Below are 19,473 nucleotides of genomic sequence, written 5' to 3'. Positions count from 1 at the left end.
CAGCAGGCCTAAGGGTCCTCCCTGCTGTGAGTGACCCCATGCCACTTCCCTTGTTTCCTGACATGAGCCAGCCTCGGCTCTGGCCCCCCATTCACTCTCTTACCACCACCTCCCCAAAACATATTTTGTAAAAACAGTGTTTTCTGGTGGATACAACCCAAGTGTCCATCAACAGGTGAATGGATAAACAAGTTGTTGTATATACGTGTGATGGAATATTATTCAGCCACAAAAAGGAATGCAGTTCTGATGCATGCTACAATGTGGAAGAGCTCCAAAAACATTATGCTCAGTGAAATAAGTCAGACACAAAAGGGCAAATTTCTTATGGTTCCACTTACATGAAATATCTAGAATAAGTAAATTCATGGAGACAGGGAACAGATTGCAGGTTGTGGGGGGGGGGCTGGGAGTGAGGGGGAAGGGAGGAGACTGCTTAAAGGGTACAGAGTTTCCACTGGGAGTGATGAAAACGTTTTGGTGACCAGCGTTGAAGGTCACAGAGCATGGTGACTATCATAAATACCACTGAATTAGACACCGAAAAATGGTTAAAATGGCAAATTTTATGTTATCTATATATATAACCACTATAAACTAAAATAAAGCAGTATTTTCTGCTGTCTTGACTGAGAGGCAATATGTGAAAAAGGAGCTTAAGAGCACAGATTTCAGAGCCAGACTCCCCAGATTCAAATCCCAGCTCCACGACATTGCCATTTATCACTGAACTCTCTGTGCCTCAGTTTCCTCATCTACCAAGTGGGTACACTAATGGTGCCCCCCCTATGGGACTGCTGTGAGCATATAAACGAGTGAATTCACGGAAAGTTCTTAGAGTGGGGACCAGCTCAGGCCAATCACAAGGGCTGGCTATTACTAGAATGAAGGGGGAAGAGCCAAAGGGCAACCTCTATCAACACCACGTGGGCACAGCTGCAGTCCCAGCTAAGTCCCAGGAGAGTCTGCGACGGCCACTCCGACCAACATGGGCACGAGGCCACTGACTGCAACAGAGCCTGGGCACAACTTAATGTCTCTCCATCAGAAGTGATTGAACAAACTAAGATCCTTCCATGTGGTCACTGTCCCAGGTGGTCAAAAAGTACAAGGAAGTACTTCAAATTTATACAGAACGATCCCTGCAATGATTGATAAATGAAAGTTCAAATCCTGCCATTCATATAAAAGGGGAACGGAAATAAGCTCAATTCATCCATCAAGATGGATGATGTCTGCTGCCTTGTATCTGCATAGAAAACTCCAGGAGGCACTATAGGGTCCCTAGGGAGGGAAATGCCATGGTGGGTGGAAGAGGTGGGAGGCTTTTAATTCATAGTTTGAACACTTTCTGAGCACCAAGCCATGTGAATTTCATTCACCTGTCAGCTGGGGCACCTGCCACCCCTGTCTTTGCCTCTAGGAGGGCTTCTCTCACCTGGGGGGCCTGGGGTCAGGTCAGCCTCAGCTGGGGCGTCCGCGTCTGAGACCTCAATGTTGGGCACGGTGAGAGGCTTCAGGACAGTGCTGGGGGCAGAAAACCAAGAGAAGGGTGGCTAGTCAGCCCCTGCGGGGAGCCAGCAGCCACCCCATCACCCACCCCTGCACGGCGGAGGTGCTGAGCTGAGCATCCCAGGAGGCTGGGCATGAGGGGAGGCCCTGGAGCGAGGCCCCATCCCAGCATCTGTACTAACACAGGCCCCCAGTTCCTCAAGCCCATGATGGAGAACACCGAAGGACAAAGCCCGTGTGTGGCCTGCACTGGCAGTCTTTCTAAGCACATATGGGGTCTACAGCTTATTTAGAAAACCCTAATAAAGGTCAATTGTTTCTTGGGACAGTTTTCCCGTTCAGGTTCATTTCTGTTGGAGGAATAACTCAGAAATTGCTTTTCTACAGAGAGTGGAAAGCAACAGGTTGGCCACGACAAGGGTTGGTACAGCCTTGGAAGGGATGCCAATGACTGCTGTTCTCAGGGTTTCCGGCAAACAGAGTCCTCAGTCAAGCTGGAGAGAGGATTACGGGCAGGAGGTCTGGGCTGAAGCCTGGGCTTGCCGGGATAACTGACAACTATCTCCTCAAGGCCAGGAAAGACAACCGGAGCAGCTCAGAGAAACCCACCGAAACTCAGCGGAGGGCTTGGCCGGGCAGGAAAACGCCTACAGGACCGAGGGGACCCACCCTCTGGCGAGAAAAAGACGTGTTCACTGGAACACAGTGTGGACAATAGTTTTAGGGGAAGATCATTTAAATGGGACATCAGAAAGAATTTCCTATTGTGGTAGAGCTCATAGACTCTGAGCCCTGGAAAGGAACTGGCCTGAGCCTCTTAGGAATGGGGAAAAGTGGCACCCACGACAGCCACTGCCCCCTCCTCTGTCCTCCATGGCAGCCACTTCTCCTTCCTCTGTCCCAAGCCCTCTTTCTTGCTGCAGCAAGAACAGCTCTCAGCCTCCTGTAACATGGTAGTCTAGGCACTCACTATCTAGCTGGTACTGGGATGGAATGATTTCCCATTCCTGAAAACTCTCTAAGCACTCAAAGGTTTCAAGAGCCAATCAAGACCTGCTGGAGCCACAGGGAAGGGGGAAGAAACAAGTGAGTGGCATGCAGGGCCCCTCAACAACCCCGGCCAAGGGCCATATGGTCAAATGGAATTTTTTAAAAACCATCCCAGTTAGGGAACGGAATGTAACAGGGTCTGGGGGTCGGGGTGGGGCTGCGGAAAGGATTTGGCTCATTGGAAATCAAATACAGTGGAACGGCTGAAAGCCAAGCAAAGATTGTGAGACCGGCAAGGTCAGATGAAACCAAAGAACCCTGTCCTGGAGCCCGATGGGCCGAGCAAAGCCTTTCCTCCTTAAACTCCCCTGGAAAGAACCCAGATCAGCTCCAGGGCTGGCTGCATTGTAGGTTCTCTCAACATTAGAGAAAGATGAACTTGGCTGCGGTGTCTAACAAAACGTCCAATGCGGCCAACATAGAGGGTTTGGTTCTCATTTAAAATAGAAAAAACACCCCTGTGGTTTTGGCTGAGAGGGAGGCAGGCCCCACCCGGGCTCTGGCCTGAAAGCATCAGCATCAGCAAGTTTCAGGATGGAACCAGGCCAGGCACTTGATCCTAAAAAGTGAAGTCCTGCAGACAGTGGAAGCGGTGGGCCTGGCAGGGCTCACGGGCCTACTGCCTTTGGCCACCAGGCAGGGCAGGACCAGGCTCAACGTCCACAGGAGCCCCGGTGGGTCCCAGGGGAGACAACCTCCCAGGCGATGGGACAGAAGCCTGGCTCTCCCGCCCCCCCCCCCCCTCAGGCCCCAAGCGAGCAGACCCCTGGCTGCCCTTGCTTGGCTGGTGTACAGGGTCTGATGGGCTTTTCTTCTTCCAGGTACCCCCCCCAAGATATGGAGAGCTCTGGACAGTGGTTTCAAAGCCCTAAACCACTGGAGGCCCAGTGGGGTGAATGCTGGGGCATCAGGCATCCTGTCAGAAATCTGTAGGCTGGGCCTGGATGGCCATTAGCAACAGCCTTGAGATTCTAGAATTCTCCCTGAGGGAGAATTCTCAGCTCCCCCAGGCCCTGGGGCTTCCTCTCTCTGACTCAGCATCTCCCTCTTCCCTCTGACTCTCACCCAGCGATTGTGAAACAGGCCAGGAGGACTGACTGCAGGTAGGCAGTGGAGGTGGAGGGGACAGAGGCCGGGATCCAGGCTGGCTGGAGAAGGTGGCATGGACCCGTCTGAGAACACAGAGACCCCCTCCCAGTGACCCCCGGAGCTCCCCCCAGACCCCTCTCTCCTCACTCACCCCTGAGCCCCCAAGTTACAGCCTGAATGCCAGGAGGAGGAGGAGGGAGGGGGCCGGATGCGCTCGTTGTCATCCTGCATCTGCAGACGGATGGGCCGACGCAGCCCCCAGGAAATGTTCAGCAGTCCCTCCACGATGAACTCGTCTTCCTCCTGCCCACAAAGCAATCGGCACCATGAGTCCAGAGGCTGGTCACAGCGGATGGATTCCTTGAGGAACCCCAGCTCAGTTCCCGGGGGTCAGGTTCACGGCGTGGAGGCCACTCTCTGGTCCACACCCCAGCTCTGGGAACCCCGCAACTGAGAACATAGTCCCGAGACCCTGTCAAGGCCCATCTCACAGCTCAGCACAAAAGTTGCAAAGAAATTCAATGAAGTTGCATGCAAATTATACACTTTTTTTTTTATACTAATGACATTAAAGAAAGCAGAACTAGCCTTGCTAACAAAAGCAAGAACTGAATTCATGAATAAGCTACTTTCCCCTTTTCCACCAGGGGAAATGATATGTCTTTAACTATCACATGTTTAGCCATCTGACCTGCTGATTTAAAGCAGCGTTTCCCCAAGCTTATTCTGCAGAACACACTAGTATATCAAGTGTCACCCTAAAAAAGGTGTGGAGTGATCAGGAGGTAGGAGAGGTGGTATTAAATTAAAACATCGTTAATTAGATTTCTTCACAGCAGGACTTCCCAGAGTCTATAATTGGCTAATGTGCTGTATTACAGCTCTCCAAGAGGTGAATAAACTCTGCAAGAATTCCGAATTTATACTCAAGAGTTGGTGACTGATAAGAAGTTAAATGTGAAAGCTTTCTAAGGACATTTACAGGTTCTATCCCAAAGAAATGGGTCTCAATTTTGACCATGAAACCCTTTAATCATGCCGTATTCTGAGGACTTGTCCTATAGAACACCCAGAAAAGCTGCTCAGGGGTCACCATCTTGCTAATGGCCCAGCCACCAATTAGTGGAAGCTCTGAAGACAGTGTCTAAAAAGATCAGGGCTCCTTGCCTGAGTCACAGAACCACCTTTCTGAGCCCACATTTTATGGGCACAGCCACATCTTCAGGACAAGCCCCATGGGTGAATACAGTACCTGTCCAATTAGCAACCTGGGTCCCAAGGTCATCCCAAGAACAGAAGAAGGCAGGAGAGGAGCCAACAAGTATAGGACATTTTGGGATCTTGGGGAGAAAGTCATGATATACACACTGTCTATTGATGTGGCCTTCCAGCTGGTCAAAGCCTGTCACCTCTACTTTATATTCCATGATGGTAAGGCAGGTGGATTTGGCCTCGATGGTGTGGTTTGAGGAACACAGATAAGGTCACTGCATCCCACATCCTATCCCCAACTAGCTTGTCTTAGCAGCTGAAACTCCACCATCTGATATGGGTTAAACCACCCGGGCTTGATAAACTGAAACTGTGCTTAGAAGAGTATTACACATACGTTCTTATCAGTCAAGAACACTTGAGTATAAATTACTCTACCAGACTCCTTTATAACTCAACATGTATCTGATAACAGGCTCTACAGAAATGGATACAGGGTTAGTAAGCCTAGATCCAGGGTGGGGGCTGGGGAAAGGCAGATGATAACAAAAGGCATCCCAAAGAAGGCACGTGGCTGGGAAGAAGGCTGCAGGGGAAAATCCAGGAGTTATGACCTAGAGTTATGTGAGTTGCTAAAGTCACTGTAATGATAGGACCAGGTAAGGTTCCAGAATTGCCCAAGAAAAAGAGACCTACGTGGGAGCCACCTGAAAGGGTGAGTTCATGTAAACCTCCCTCTGGAAAACCCCCATCTGGGCAGTGCTGGGTCAGCCCCACACCCATAGCAATGCCTCAGGAACAGAAAAGCACATCCTTCCACAGAGCCCCTGGCCCTCCCTCTAACGTCCTAAATGAGCCGCCATCACTGTGGCAGGAGGAGCAGGGGTCTCCTGGGACCTCAGACCCAGAACTCGTGGAGACAGAGACTGAGCTTTAGGCTACCGGGGAGACAGCCATGCACCCTGCCTGGCCCAGAGACGCCTCACCTCTCGATGTCGGAGCTGCAGGTTCTGGCCTTCATAGTACAAGTTGTAGGTCTTCAGATGCAGGAGAAGTTCATTCCTTACGCAGAAACACAAGAGACAGGACACTCTCAGCTGTCGCCCTCAGAAGCTGGTTGTGGCCTCTTGCCCTTAGCTCTAACCTTAGGTCACCCCACACTGGGTGCCTGTCCACACGTGTAAACACACACACGTACAGCGTTCTGCCACCACCACCCCATCAGCACCGGCCCCAGCTGAAGTGGCAGGTGCCCAAGCAGACACTCGGGGTTGCCCCCGCCTGCCCCAGCCCCTCTCCCTCGGGCCGGCTGGTCGGGGGGGGCCCATCGCTACTGGCCTTCACGGGCCTCAGCAACATGGAGGCTTCTCAGAAAATTAGGAGGTCAGGGCCAGACCCTACTGACTTGTGCTTCGGAAGCACAACCTCATCGTGGGCTTAAAACTCACAGGGTCCGGGCAAGAGGGGAGCAGGTGACCAAAGGGGCAGGGAGTCCCGCAGGGGGGTACCCACAGTGACGAGGACATGCCCGGGCTGCGGCCGCCCGGGTCACGGAGGAAGCTGTGGGATGGTGTGGCTGGCGGCCACAGATGGAGAGAGCACAAGGACCCGGTGGGAGCACGTTCCCCTGCAGCTCACACCCACGAGGGGTTCACCTTGGGGGGCAGCAGCTAGGACTGGGCACGAGGGGGGCTTCGGGGCTGGCAATATTCCATTTGTGATCCGGGTGCTGGTGACACAGATGGGCTCGGTTTGTGAGAAATGGTTTAACCCTTGCAGGCTCCCTCCTGGCGCCTGGAATCCGCCCAACGGACTACTGCACAGCCCACCAACGAAGGAGGGGATTTTGCAAAACTAAGTGTGCTCCGAGCAAGTTTTATCTAAAAGTGGATGTCACTGTACCCCACGGCCTTCTGGAAACTTGGGCTGGGAGGGGAAAAGGGGCTGAGAAGGCTGCCGAGTGCTTTTGCCTGTTCTCAGCAAGCTGCACACAGTTCAGTTCCTCTAAACCCAGCCGGTTGATGGAGGGATTTGGGGCTAAACCAGAGGTTAAACCGCCTGGAAATTCCAAAAAACCTCCTGACACATTAAACCTAGATAAGCTGGGGAATTTCTAAGCCAACTGAAATGAATTAGGGAAGAATGCAATTTCCAAATAACTTAAAACAAAGGCTCTTTGGTACTTGTGAGCACGCAAATCTAAAAGTGGGATTTAAAATTACTGGCCACTAGAAGTCCCTGAGGAAATCCTTCAAGGAGGAGATAAGAACAATCCAGGACTCTTACAATGGTGTACCTGTGTATGACCAAAGGGGGTTAATGGGCTTAAAACAATGTAGTTGCAGATATGTTTAACATTTGCTAAAGGTAGAGAACATCCAGCATGTAGAATCCTGGGACCTGACCTAAAAATATGTCCTCAACTGTATAATTCACAACAGTCAGTTTGAGTTTAGCACCCCCTTACATTAGCAAAAAGTCTGAGCTCAAGAGGTTTTAGTGCATATAGAGTGACAAAACTATCCCTTGCTCTTCAAAGGCACCTGTGCCAATTTTAGCCAGAACCACAGCAGCCCCATGACACACCTCCCCAGCCAGACTCTCCCAGTGGGACGCCACAGGAGAGCAAGCAGCCAGCTACCACCTCCTCCAGGAAGCCCTCCATGACACACCTCCCCTTCTGAAGCCCCCCACCCCACCCCAGTTCCCCTTTCTACATCCTCCATGGCCAGGCTCTGGGGCATATTGTTTATCTGTAGCAGCTGCCTTGCCCACATTCTCACTTGTCCTAGTTCATTGGCATAATTGCTTCTCACTCACAGGAGCCCAGCTCTCTGGTGCACAGAGAAGGCACCTCTGTCAAGGTTTATATCCCCACCCTCACAGTGTACCCAGACCAGGGCTGGCTCCCGGGACACATCGCTGGAGCAAAAATCTTACTTGGAAATGTATTTATCTTGTCCACATGGGACCAGGGAGGTTTGGCAACTATAGTCCATTCTTCCTTGGTCTTTTCATCAGAAGGAGACACCTACATGTGAAAAGAGAAGCAGAGGTAAAAGTCAGGACATGTCCTAGGAACTTGGCAGAATTGGGGGGAGGGAACAAAAACTGGACAATAGGGTCTCCATTCCCCCTGGATCCCCACCTTGGGCTGCCTCGTGCTGCCCCAGATTCAGCAAGATGCCAAGTCGCTGGGGGCTGCCTCCGTGTACCACAGCCTTGGAGAGTGGGTACCCAAAGAAAGAGAGCTGGAGAGCTACTGCCCCAGTCTTGGAGAGTGTTGGCACCCACGTCGGTTACAGTGGGTAAAAAAAAAACCTGATGAGTTCCCCCCCACCCCCTCAAAGGGACCATCACAGCACAGAATAGACACATGCATCTGACAGGGACAGGCTCAGACTCCACAGAGCTATACCGAAGATTGGCAAACCACTGAAAAATGCCCACACAGAGATGAGTGCAATAAATCACAGCATACGTGCCTATGATCCCCATTAAGATACGACAATGAGGAAGGCAGCTTGAATTCCCGGGAAAAGAGCAATATATTATGAAAATCTCTATATACAAAAATGAGCCTTTGTTTAAAACATATGTAAATTTAAAATAAATGTATATATACATTTATTCAAATACTTATACATGTATATGTATATGCCAAGGTGTCTCACCCTCGGCACTACCGACAGTTCAGACGGGATAATCCTGAATGCAGGAGGTTTACAGCACCCCCGGCCTCTCCCCACTAGATGCCAGTAGCCTCATCCCAGCTATGACAATCAAAAATGTCTCAGACATTACTAAATGTCCCCTGGAGGCAAAATCGCCCCCACTTACCCTCTAATGCATGTTTATCTGTGCATGAATGAATGAAAGGCTGACTCTCTCTGGACATCGGCACTGCCAGTGATTCTTTCAAACATTTTATCATGAGAATTTTCAAACATAAAGCAGAAAAAATATAATGAATAGCTAGCTATCCACCACCTGGAGTCTCCCTTTAACATTTACGCTTGTACTTACTTTGTCACCTTTCTGTCCATCCATGCCTTCCTCTACCCATTCATCCATCCACTTACTTTCTGATGCATTCTCAAAGTCACTTTCCCCTAAATTCTTCAACAGGGTTATCATTAAACTGAGTTCAACGTTTGTTTACTGCACTAGTGATGTTTTGTTTTTCCTTTTCCCTAATTATACTTTTCTGGACTCTTGATATTCATATAGATGCATACCTGGAGCAAAAGGGTTAAGAAGTTGGTGCCCCAAGCAAGGCGGTCAGGAGCCAGAGGCCAGCAAAAGGAGACCCCATGCAGGGAGGGGAGCCATGCTCTGAGCAAACAGTGGCCCCTCCTGCTCCTGCCCCAGCCCACTGCCAGGGGCTCCGGGGGATTGCAGGGGATTGGGCTCACGGACACAGATGCAGGTGTCTGCTGCCCACCCGTCTGAGATACCGGCCTCGCCATTCCTCAGGTCTGAGCAGAAAGTAAGATGGCAGGAGACACCGAGGCGCGACCCGGGGGAGGCCAGGCCCTGCGGACTCAGGGAGCTGCAGGGCCAGCCCTTCCCTCCAGCTGGGACAGTGGTGGCAGAGAAATGAGCCCTTTGGAGGCCAGGTAGGGAGTGGGCAGGGCTGGGCAGAATGGCGACCTCCTGCCGAGGTGCCGCTGCCCGGAGACTGCAGAGGTGCTACGGGTAAGGACATTGAGAAGGGGAAATGATCCTGGATTGTGCCCAGAGGGGTCCGGGGGGGCATCATGAGGGCCCTTAAAGGTGGGGGAGGGGGGGTCGGCTCCCGGTGGGGGGTGCCTCATCCGCGTGCCTGAGGCTGGGCTCTCACCGAGCCGCCGGACAGCCCTGGCCTGGCTACCCAACTGGCTGCGGGGCGAGCAGAAGTCAGTCCAGAGATGATCCGGTGGCTTCCGGACGGGATGACCAGCTATTCCACAGCACGGAATATGGGGGAAAGGGCCAGGAGAACAAGTACATCCAGGACCAGCGCGTGCCACACAGAAATGTCATCTATTTGGCGACCATCGCAGATGCCAGCCCCAGAGCTTCAAAAACCATGGAATCATCGCCCAATGGGCTGTTCTGAGGTGGAGCCAGGATCTCAGCCAATTCAACCTCTTAAACCATGAACAAAACCTCTGTGATTCTTTTAGAAATGTGAAGACGGCTAGTAAATTAACTGTATTCTCAACCGATATTTATTTTAATAATTTAGCCGATTCCTCGGTAATGTCCTTTTCCTGACATGGGAGCGGGTTTGAGTGACCAGCATACCACAGCACCTTCAAGCCTCGCTTTTTAATTTCCACCTGAAAAGGAGTCTGAGTGGGTTCTAGGCCATCCGGTAGGGATTGGGGAGGATCCCGAGACAAGGACTCTCACAAAGAACCGTGTCATTGCATGCTCCTTTCCACCACTGCAGACATGGTGCCTCTAATGCTCTTTGCAGGTTGCCTTGAAATAAAGCCTGACTTCCCATGGGGGAAAAAAAAGTGGAAGAGGGAGGCAGAAGAGGTTAGAGGATGCAACCTGAGAAGGACGCAACCCCTGTGGCTAGCTGTGAAGATGCAGGAAGGAGCCCGTGAGCTAGGAAATATAAGGACTGCAGCTCTAGGAGGTGGGACTGGCAAGGAAATGGGTTTTCTTCCAGAGTCTGGATTCTTTTCCCCAAAGGCCCGGATGGGAGCAGCCCTGCCAACACTTTAGTTGGGGCCCAATGACTTCAGATTTCTGGCCTCCAGAACTGGAAGACATTAAATTTGCGTGTGTTTATTATTTTTTTAATTAGAGATGTTGTAGACTTACAGAAAAATCATGCATAAAATATAGAGTTCCCATATGCCACCCTAATATTGACATCTTGTATTAGGATGGAACTTTGCTGCAATTCATGAAAGCACATTTTTATAATTGTACTATTAACTACAGTCCATTGTTGACAATAGGGGTCACTGTTCATGTTGTACAGTCCCATGTTTTTTTAAAAATTTTATTCTAGTAACACACAAGCAATCTAAAATGTCCCCTTAAACCACATCTGCATATATAACTTAGTGCTGTTGATTGCATTCGCAGTGCCACCAAGTCTGGGGTGATTTGTTAGAGCAGCTACAGGGAACTAATACCAGGGGACTGCAGTGGGGAGTGGTGTGGTCTGATCTGAATTTTGGAAGGATGGCCCCGCCCTACTCCCTGTTCTGGGGAGAATTGACCGGGGAAGAGAACAGAGGTGGGGAGACCACCTTAGAAGCCTGAACCAAGGAAGGGGGTGACAGGGATGGAATCACAGGGTCAAAAGAGTTCAAAGAGGCCGCGATGCATCAATTAAACATTTTGGAAAAGGGTGGGTTGCTAGATTACATTAGGTTGCTAGTGGGGGTTAAGGCAGAGCCCAGGTGACACAGGGCTGCCGGCGAGGGCGTCGCGGTAGATGGTGGGCCACAGCTACATTCACTGAGGGATCGAGGGGAAGAGGAGGGGTCTGCTTGGGGCAAGTTGAGCACAGGTAGACCTGAGGAAACCTGCAGTTTGGACAACCAGAAGCAGGCTTGGTCGGCAGCCCAGGAGGGAGACAACACGTGCTGAGGGGAGGGAGCCAGAAGAGCAGAGGAGAGCACAGGGGAGAGTTAGAGAGGGCCAAGGGGGCAGGGCTCCAGTGAACCCCAGCAGGTCAGGGATGAGCAGAGGAAGAGGAAGGAAACCTAGGAAAACTGTACTGGACCCTGGAAGTCAAGAGAATAGGGGCCTCAAGAAGGAGCTGATGGGAGCCCAAGGAAGGCTAACCTAGTAGGTAAACCCAGAATGCGCTCTGATTTAAACCCCATGAAGGTCATGTGGTACTTTGGCCAGAGCCAATTCCATGGCCTGTTTAAAGCAAAAACCAGATTAAGGGTGCCTGACCATTGCTAGGCCTTCTTACCCTGAACACACAAATCGTTCTTCAGCCAAGGGAAACATTATTCTTTCTTTCTTTATTATTGTCTCTCTTCCTTCCATGCTTTGTTCTTCTGCAGTCTCTCCATTCAACTATTCATCCATTCATCCATCCATTCACCCATCCATCCAACCATCCACCCACCCACCCATCCATCCATCTGCTCACCCACCCATCCCTTTCCATCTATCCATCCATCCACCCACCCACCCATCCATCCATCTGCCCACCCACCCATCCATCTTTCCATCTATCCATCCATCCACTCATCCATCCATTCACCCATCCATCCAACCATCCACCCACCCACCCATCCATCCATCTGCCCACCCACCCATCCATCTTTCCATCTATCCATCCATCCACCCACCCACCCATGCATCCAACCATCCTCCCACCCATCCATCCATCCACCCACCCACCCATCTTTCCACCCATCTGTCCATCCATTCATCCCTGCAGCTATCTTTCACATCTCAGATCCTTTTTGCTCATATCTTTATCTCCTTATTTTCCTCAGAATTCTCCAGACTAATTCACTGATGGAATTTTCTACAGAACCCTCTCTTTCATTCACTGTTTCCATCATGGACTATAATTTGGCAATTTTGTTCTGCATCTGAAAGCAATCTGTCCTGTTCTCAAGACAATTCCCTTTTGTTATTAAAATCTCGCTAATAATGCCAATTAGAGTTTGTCTTCTCTACAGTTATAAAACTATTAAGTGTCACAGAAAAAACAGATCAATGAAACAGTCTAGCATACAGAAATAGACGTTTATATATTTCAGAATATAGAACACGGGTAGCATTTCTAAATTCAGGAAAACAATAGGTTAATTTTTTTAGTGTTGTTGGAAACTGGCAGGTTTTGTCAAGTGGAGAAGCGAGTGGAGTTTGGAAAGGGAAAGATGGGAAGCTAAATGTTGACCTTAATTCTTCACCAAAAGAAATCAGATGAATTAAAAATTTAAACATTAACAGATACAACACTGGAAGGAAACTCAGGATACGTATGATCTTAAAGTGGAAATAACCTTTCTATGTAAGACAAAAACAGAGTTGTAACAGTAACAAAAAAATTATATTAATATGTAAAAAAATTAAACTTTTGTTTAGAAAAAAATTTATACAAAGTCAAAAGACAAATGACAAATGGGAGAAAATTTATTTACAATACATATGGTAAAAGGCTAACAGCTTTAAAACATTAAGTGCTTTTAAAAATCAATAAGAAATAAATCCCTTGAGAGACTGGAGAAAAAAATATATAGAACTACTAAACTTCCTCACCTGGGAAATTCCTGATATTCTTTCAAGCATTATGGAGTCCCAATTTAATAAGCCAAGCCCTTGCTCTTGAGGCTGGCCCTTATGAAATTTATTTCTGTAATGGTGAAGTTAAGCCTACCTATAATTATGCCCAAGAGTCACCTCCAGAGAATCTCCTTTGTTGCTCAGATGCAGCCTCTCTCTCACTAAGTTAAACTCTACAAATAAACTCACTACTGTCTCCACTCCATGGGACATAACTTTCAGGGGTCCCTGGCAACATGGGGCATGACTCCCAGGGATGAGCCTGACCCTGGCAATGCGGGATTGGAAATGTCTTCCTGACCAAAAGAGGGGAAATAAATGAAACAAAAGGTTTCAGTGGCTACAAGATTTCAAATAGAGTCATTCTGGAGGCTACTCTTAAGCAAACTTCAGCCAGCTGTTGCACATTGCCACAGTTTGCCAAGCCCCAACCAACATTATTCCTGAAAACCCTAAAGAATACCCTGTGTTCTATTTAGATTCTCTAAAAGTTTTACTTACTAAGTTTACTTTTTTTAGAAACTTAAAACCTCCTATGCCACACATTATTCCTATGCCAGATAAGCCCTAAACTCAAAGGTAAAAGTTTGCTTAATGTCTCTCCAAGTACATTAACCAGTTACATTCCCCTACCCCATAATGTCGACATCCCTTTTCAGCATGAAGAAATTAGAATGATCATTGCCCAAATAACCCTGAAGATTGAGAGACTGATCAATTGAGAGGGAGGAGTTGAAACAGAGAAATTAAGATTTAATAAATGATTACTACTACTGAGTCGTTATATGGATACTTCTTTTTAGTTTCTACTGCATTAGAATAACCAGAAGGAAATGCCTGAAACTGCTGAACTGCAACCCAGTAGCCTTTGATAATGATTATATAACTACATAGCTTTTATCTGGTGGCCATGTAATTATAAAAACCTTGTGCTGATACCCCCTTTATCCAGTGGTTAGATGAGTAATAAAACAAAGGCATGCATGGGAAAAAAGGTAGATTATAGGGTACCTAGAGAGTGAAGCTAGAGAAGGGGGAGTGGTTACCTAATATGTACAGACTTGTTAATGCAGCTAAGCTTAAATGTTTGGGCATGGACAGAGGTGATCGGAGCTCATTCTTGGGATTGTAAGAAATAGTAACATATTGTAGGTGAATTGTAGGTGAATTTGATTGAAAGTGGTTTTTAAAGTCACGTATGTAAATAAATTCTTGCATGAACCACTACAAATGCAAAAAAAAAGAGGGGTATATAGGAAAAATATACCTATTGCAAACTATGGACTATAGTTAACAATAATATTTTAATATTCTTTCATCAACAGTAACAAATTTATTACACCAGTATAATAGGTCAACAATAGGGGAAGATAAGGAGTGCAGGAGGATTTGGGTTTTATTTTTTATTCTTATTTCTGTTCTAGAGTAATGAAAATGTTCTAAAATCGATCATGAGGATGTATGCACAACTATGTGATGACACTGTGAGCCAGTGTTTGTATACTTCTGATGGTTTGTGGGATGTGACTATATCTCAATAAAATCTGAAAGAAAAATCGGTAGGAAAAAGTCTCACACCTACTAGAAAACCTAGCAAATGACATGAACAGATAGTTCACAGAGACATGAATACAAATACTTAATACACCCCTGCAAAGAGGGCCAACATGCCTCATGACTATTCCTCACTTACTGGGCTGATACTAATCAAGCCATCTGAAGCCCCCAACATGGGCATTCCCCAGGGCTCAGCCACTCAACCTCTCAGATGCTCCTACCAAGGCCACTGCTACGACACGGACCGGTGCTGCCCAGACCTCATCTCCAGTCTGACTTCTCCCACCTTCTTTCTTACTTTCACATTTCCTGGGGAGGGAGTGTTAGGAAAACACTTCCATAGCCTTTCCCCTTCTTGAACAGAAATGAGAGGGAACTGGTTCTGGGGCCAAGTCCAGCACATGTGCCTCGAAGCCAGCATCTCCACCTCTCACAAAGGCTCCAGCCTTCCCCGCAAATCACCGCCATGTCCAGCCAGCTGGGGGGGACAGGGTGGGGGGCGAAGTTTACATACACTGTAAGGCAAACACAGCAGCAGAGCTGACAAAGGGCCGGAAACTGAGAGTCAGGTCTGACATTCCTTAAGTAGAGCATTGTCCCCCACGCAGGCAGGAAGCCGGCTTGCGGGCTGGAAGGTGACAGCAGTGGGACTTACTTCCGGGTGGGCAGCCAGTATCTGTGGCCCTGGAGAGAGGGACTTGCTCAACCGGCCGAGTGCAGCGCCACTGCCTCCCCTGTCATTATGTAGGATTTATGGAGCCCTCCTGGACTCCAAAGTGCCCGATGAGCACTATTTACAAGCATCATTTCGCACGCCAACTGGGGAATACAGGCTAATCGCTGTGTCTTTGGAAAAGGGAAGGAAAGGCAGGCAGCATCTCAGCCACAGAACCGAAATGACTCAGATCTTACCCCAGGCAGAAAGCAGGAGGGAGAAAAAAAAGGGAAAGGAAAGAAAGGGTCGACTTTACAAGTAATTTTTAATATGGAACTGTGTTTTGAAAGTCTGAAAAAATACATATTTAAACCCACTGAACTCCTTCCTTGAACGATGGCTATTTACCCCTCACGAATTCTAAATCAGTTCAACTTCTCTTCAGAAAAACACACTTTAAAAAATAAAATGGGGCCATGGTGGCTCATTGGCAGAGTTCTCGCTTGCCATGTCAGAGGACCCAGGTTTGCTTCTCGGTGCCTGCCCATGTTCAAAAAAATTGAAAAAAAAATAAAATGGATATTGACTGCCGACTAACTATAAGCCCATCCGCTCAAAGGTTGTGAGAAGTAAATAGTGTCGGTTTTGCCAAGTCGGACACCAGCCTCCAGGCCCGAAAGGCTGGAGGCCCCCACTCAGCCGTCCCCGGCCTCCCACTCTGACAGCACATTCAACACCCGGGCGAGGCCATCCCATCTCTCACTACCACCTACCACGTCCCTCCCAGGTCTGCTTCAAAGACACTGCCAGGGTCAGACCTGCCCTAAGAGCCCAGGAAATGTCTTCACCGAGGAGAAGCTGCCGGGCCACTGACTATTCCGACATCTGAGTCACAGAGAACTTTCTGGGCCTGTGTTTCATGCTCTGTAAGTGTGTCCATGCCCCTTCCTTGACCCAAGCCAATATCAAATGCTCCTTGGATTCTGACCCAAAACTCACCTCCTCTACAAACCCTCGCCCGCCCCTGGGCAGGTTTGCCCTCCATCACATCAGTACCACAACACACAAACCAGAATCTCTCTCTCTGGTTCCATACTGCGCCTCTCTCATGCAAATATCCCCATTTTCATTACCGCCTCTTCAAGGGAGGGAGTGGGCTCAGCAATCAGACCTAAGCAGAGCTAGAAGGTTCCTACAGGTAGAGCCTGAGACTGACGCTCGGGCACAGTCACGTGATCTATTGAGGGCGGGCTCTCAGGGCATGACTGCAAGGCAAGGGGGCAGGGGGGTAGGATAGGGGAGGGGTTGCGCTGAGGTGGGACACGGGTACAGCTGAAGTCAAGTTGAGGTCCAGCGGGGGCTCTGGAGTATGAATGGACCACAGAGCTCTCCCCTGGAGGCAGGCAGGCCAGACTTTTTTGCTCTTGTGTCAGTGGGCCATTGACTGGAGCCAGCATCTGCAGGGGGGAAGGGGGGAACCTTCCAGGCACATCCCTGAAAAAGCAGTTCCAAGGAGAAGAAGGAGCTAACTCAGAATCCACACTCGTGACATAAGGTGGATAAGGGGATCCAGGTGGGCACCGGCAGCGTGTCCCCCACACCTGCCCACTGGCATGAAGCCCTCACCGACTCTGTCCACCTTCTCTCCCCAGCCCGTCCCTTAGGCTTGGAGGAAACAGCTGTCCACACTGCAGCTGCCTGCTGCTGTGCAAGCACCAACGTCTAAACCAGTCAAAACGCTGTAGTTGCTGCACAAAGGACCCTTTCCTCTTCCTTTTCCCAGTGCCCTCCAGGCACAGGTGTTTCCAGCCTCCCACAGAGGACTCTCCAAAGGAAGAATGAGCGGCCATCCAAGCCCTCCAGATTCTCAGGCTCAGCTTCCTGCAAGGAGAGCAAGCCGGGGTCCTCAAGGAGCTCACAGAGATGAGAAAACAGCCCAGGCACACTCCAAAGCAAGCGGAGTTCCCTCTGCCCTTAGCTCTTGTTTCCTCCAAACTCCAGTGTCCTCACTCCCTGCTGTCAGGAAGCCCGGAAATCACCCCTCAGTTAATCTGGTCTCAGAGCATCCTCAGGACACCAGCTAATCCCTCCGTGGTTTCCTCTCAAGCCCCCACAGCCATGCCCCTCAGCTCCCTTACCAACTGGGAGCAGGGCAAACACAGAACAGAAAGCGGGACTTTCCCAGGGAGGAAAGTCCAGGGCAAGATGCAGCACCCCCTCGGGGGTTTTTGTTTTGTTCCCTCAACTGTCTTCCTGGTTGTATGGCAGGAGCCACCCCCGTGCCCTCCCCGTCTGGGCTCCCAGCATGGGCAGAGGTGGGGTGGAGGGCACAGTCAATTTATTGGACCCAGGCAGTCCTAGTTTCTGAGAAAGTCTTCCGGGCTTGGGGAGGGGAGGGCTTTCCATGAAGCATGCTGGCTGCTTCCCAGTGCAGAGCCCAGCGCCGAGAGGCCCATGCACTTGGCAAGGCCTCCGCTTTGGCAAAGGAGCTGGAGAAGCTGCTGGCCTCGAGTCACACAGCATCTCACGCCCCTTATAGTCTACCAGGGCAGCAAGGGAGGGGGAAAGAGGGAAGGGCTTTAAAATCTTGTTGCCCAGGCTGCAACCCAGCCCAGTGGCTTGGCCCCTCTGCAGGGGGCATCCTGGTAATCGAGAGCTGTGTACACTGAGGACACCATCCAAAGCAGCCTAACAGCTTTTCAGGAATGGAAGGAATGGGGCAGGCCATGGTGGCTCCGCAGGCAGAATTCTTGCCTACCATGCCAGAGACCCGGATTCGATTCCCGGTACCTGCCTATGCCAAAAAAAAAAGAAGGAATGGAATTTTCTAAAAGCAAACTGTGTTGGATATTCAGTGCCCCCTTTCCAGTGCTAAATTTCCAGGAAGGAAGGGGACAGTGGAGAACATGCCGGAGAGCGAGCATGTGCAGGCAGAGAGCTGCAGAGGGATGGTTCTTGCAAAGCAGGGCATCGCGCCACCCAAGGCAGGAAGCCAGCCCCAGACCTGATGCAAGGGAAATGCTCACTGGAGGCCCCCAGCTTCCCCTTTCAGGGACTGTCCCCACCTCTTCTCTAAGCCCCTGCCTCTCCCTCTGAGGACAATCTAAACCCCCTTTGTTGGAAGAGAAAGTAATACACTTTCTCTTTAATACACTAACACTTTAATACTATAGTGTTAAAGACTGACTTGGCCAGGTCTCTTGGGGGGAATCTGCTTTGCTGCCAAGCTACAGAGGAGATGGCGCTGTGCCACCCTGGTATTGGGGCAGGAGGATGTGCTGAGGGCAAACAGGAAACCCCAGCCCTGTTGCACCACTCTAGGAAGGAGGCTTGAGCTGCGGCTGAAGCCCTGCCAGGTTCAAAAGATAACAAGAGATTCCGCATCATCGTTCCCAAACCTGGGTCTGTCCAGGACAAATTTCAGGCCCCTGGAAGGAGGCCAGGCACACCTTGCCTTCTGCCTTCGTGCTTCATTGAAAGAAGGCCGATTTTCTAGCCAGGCGTGCTGCTCTGGGATCACCCACCAAGCCTCCCTCTTCCAACTGCCCTCCCACGTCTCCTCCTCCCAGCCAGGGTCCAGGCCCCTGGCAGCCCACCCACCCGCCTCGCAGGGATCCCCAGTCTCCCCGCTCAGGACGGGGTGTGGTCATGTGTCCTGAGTGCACTCACTCACGCCCCCAGCTTTACCTGGCTCTGAATAAAAGCCTTGTCCCCTTGCTGCCCCCACCACTACCACCCCTGGGAAAAAGAATTTTAAGCATCAGGGAAGAGGGAGAGCAGGAGTTTGGGAGGAGGTTGCCTTGCCCAGCCTGAGGATAACAGCACTCACCCGGAGGAAGGGATAAGAAGGCTCAGTTCAAGCGAACTAGCCAAAAGAGAGTCTCAGCGGGGCCCTAGACATATGCTTCCCCCTAGGTAGGGCCCACTTGGGGGGCTTTGTTGCGAATAACAAAACAACCACTGAACCACAGCCAGCTCCCCTAAGTGGGAGCCTACCATGTGCTCACTACTTACCTGCTCCAACTCACCTAATCCTCCCAACAACCCCACGGAGAAAGCAACCTCATTATCCCCATTTCGCAGATGAAGCCACTGAGACACACAGTTAAGTACACGCAGTCAGGGAAGGGCAA

The 19,473-nt window shown here is 50.0% G+C and overlaps 1 protein-coding gene across 6 annotated transcripts in view; it reads right to left on the bottom strand.

Annotated features, from left to right (window-relative positions):
• Positions 1-19,473, bottom strand: part of RASSF2 (Ras association domain family member 2) — a 40,587-nt gene that overhangs the window by 11,208 nt on the left and 9,906 nt on the right. For all 6 annotated transcript variants that reach the window (XM_077116363.1, XM_077116350.1, XM_077116358.1 and 3 more), the window contains 4 exons: positions 7,804-7,894; positions 5,850-5,925; positions 3,803-3,954; positions 1,439-1,527 (listed from right to left, as the gene is read on the bottom strand). In XM_077116363.1, the coding sequence (XP_076972478.1) occupies positions 1,439-1,527; positions 3,803-3,954; positions 5,850-5,925; positions 7,804-7,862 (376 nt within the window). In that variant the 5' untranslated portion in view covers positions 7,863-7,894. The remainder of the gene's footprint in view (positions 1-1,438; positions 1,528-3,802; positions 3,955-5,849; positions 5,926-7,803; positions 7,895-19,473) is intronic.

The sequence above is a fragment of the Tamandua tetradactyla genome, chromosome 1, assembly GCF_023851605.1.
Source record: "Tamandua tetradactyla isolate mTamTet1 chromosome 1, mTamTet1.pri, whole genome shotgun sequence".
NCBI classification, from domain to species: Eukaryota; Metazoa; Chordata; class Mammalia; order Pilosa; family Myrmecophagidae; genus Tamandua; species Tamandua tetradactyla.
Note: the sequence above shows the minus strand (reverse complement) of the source record. Positions and strands in the feature narration are given on the sequence as shown.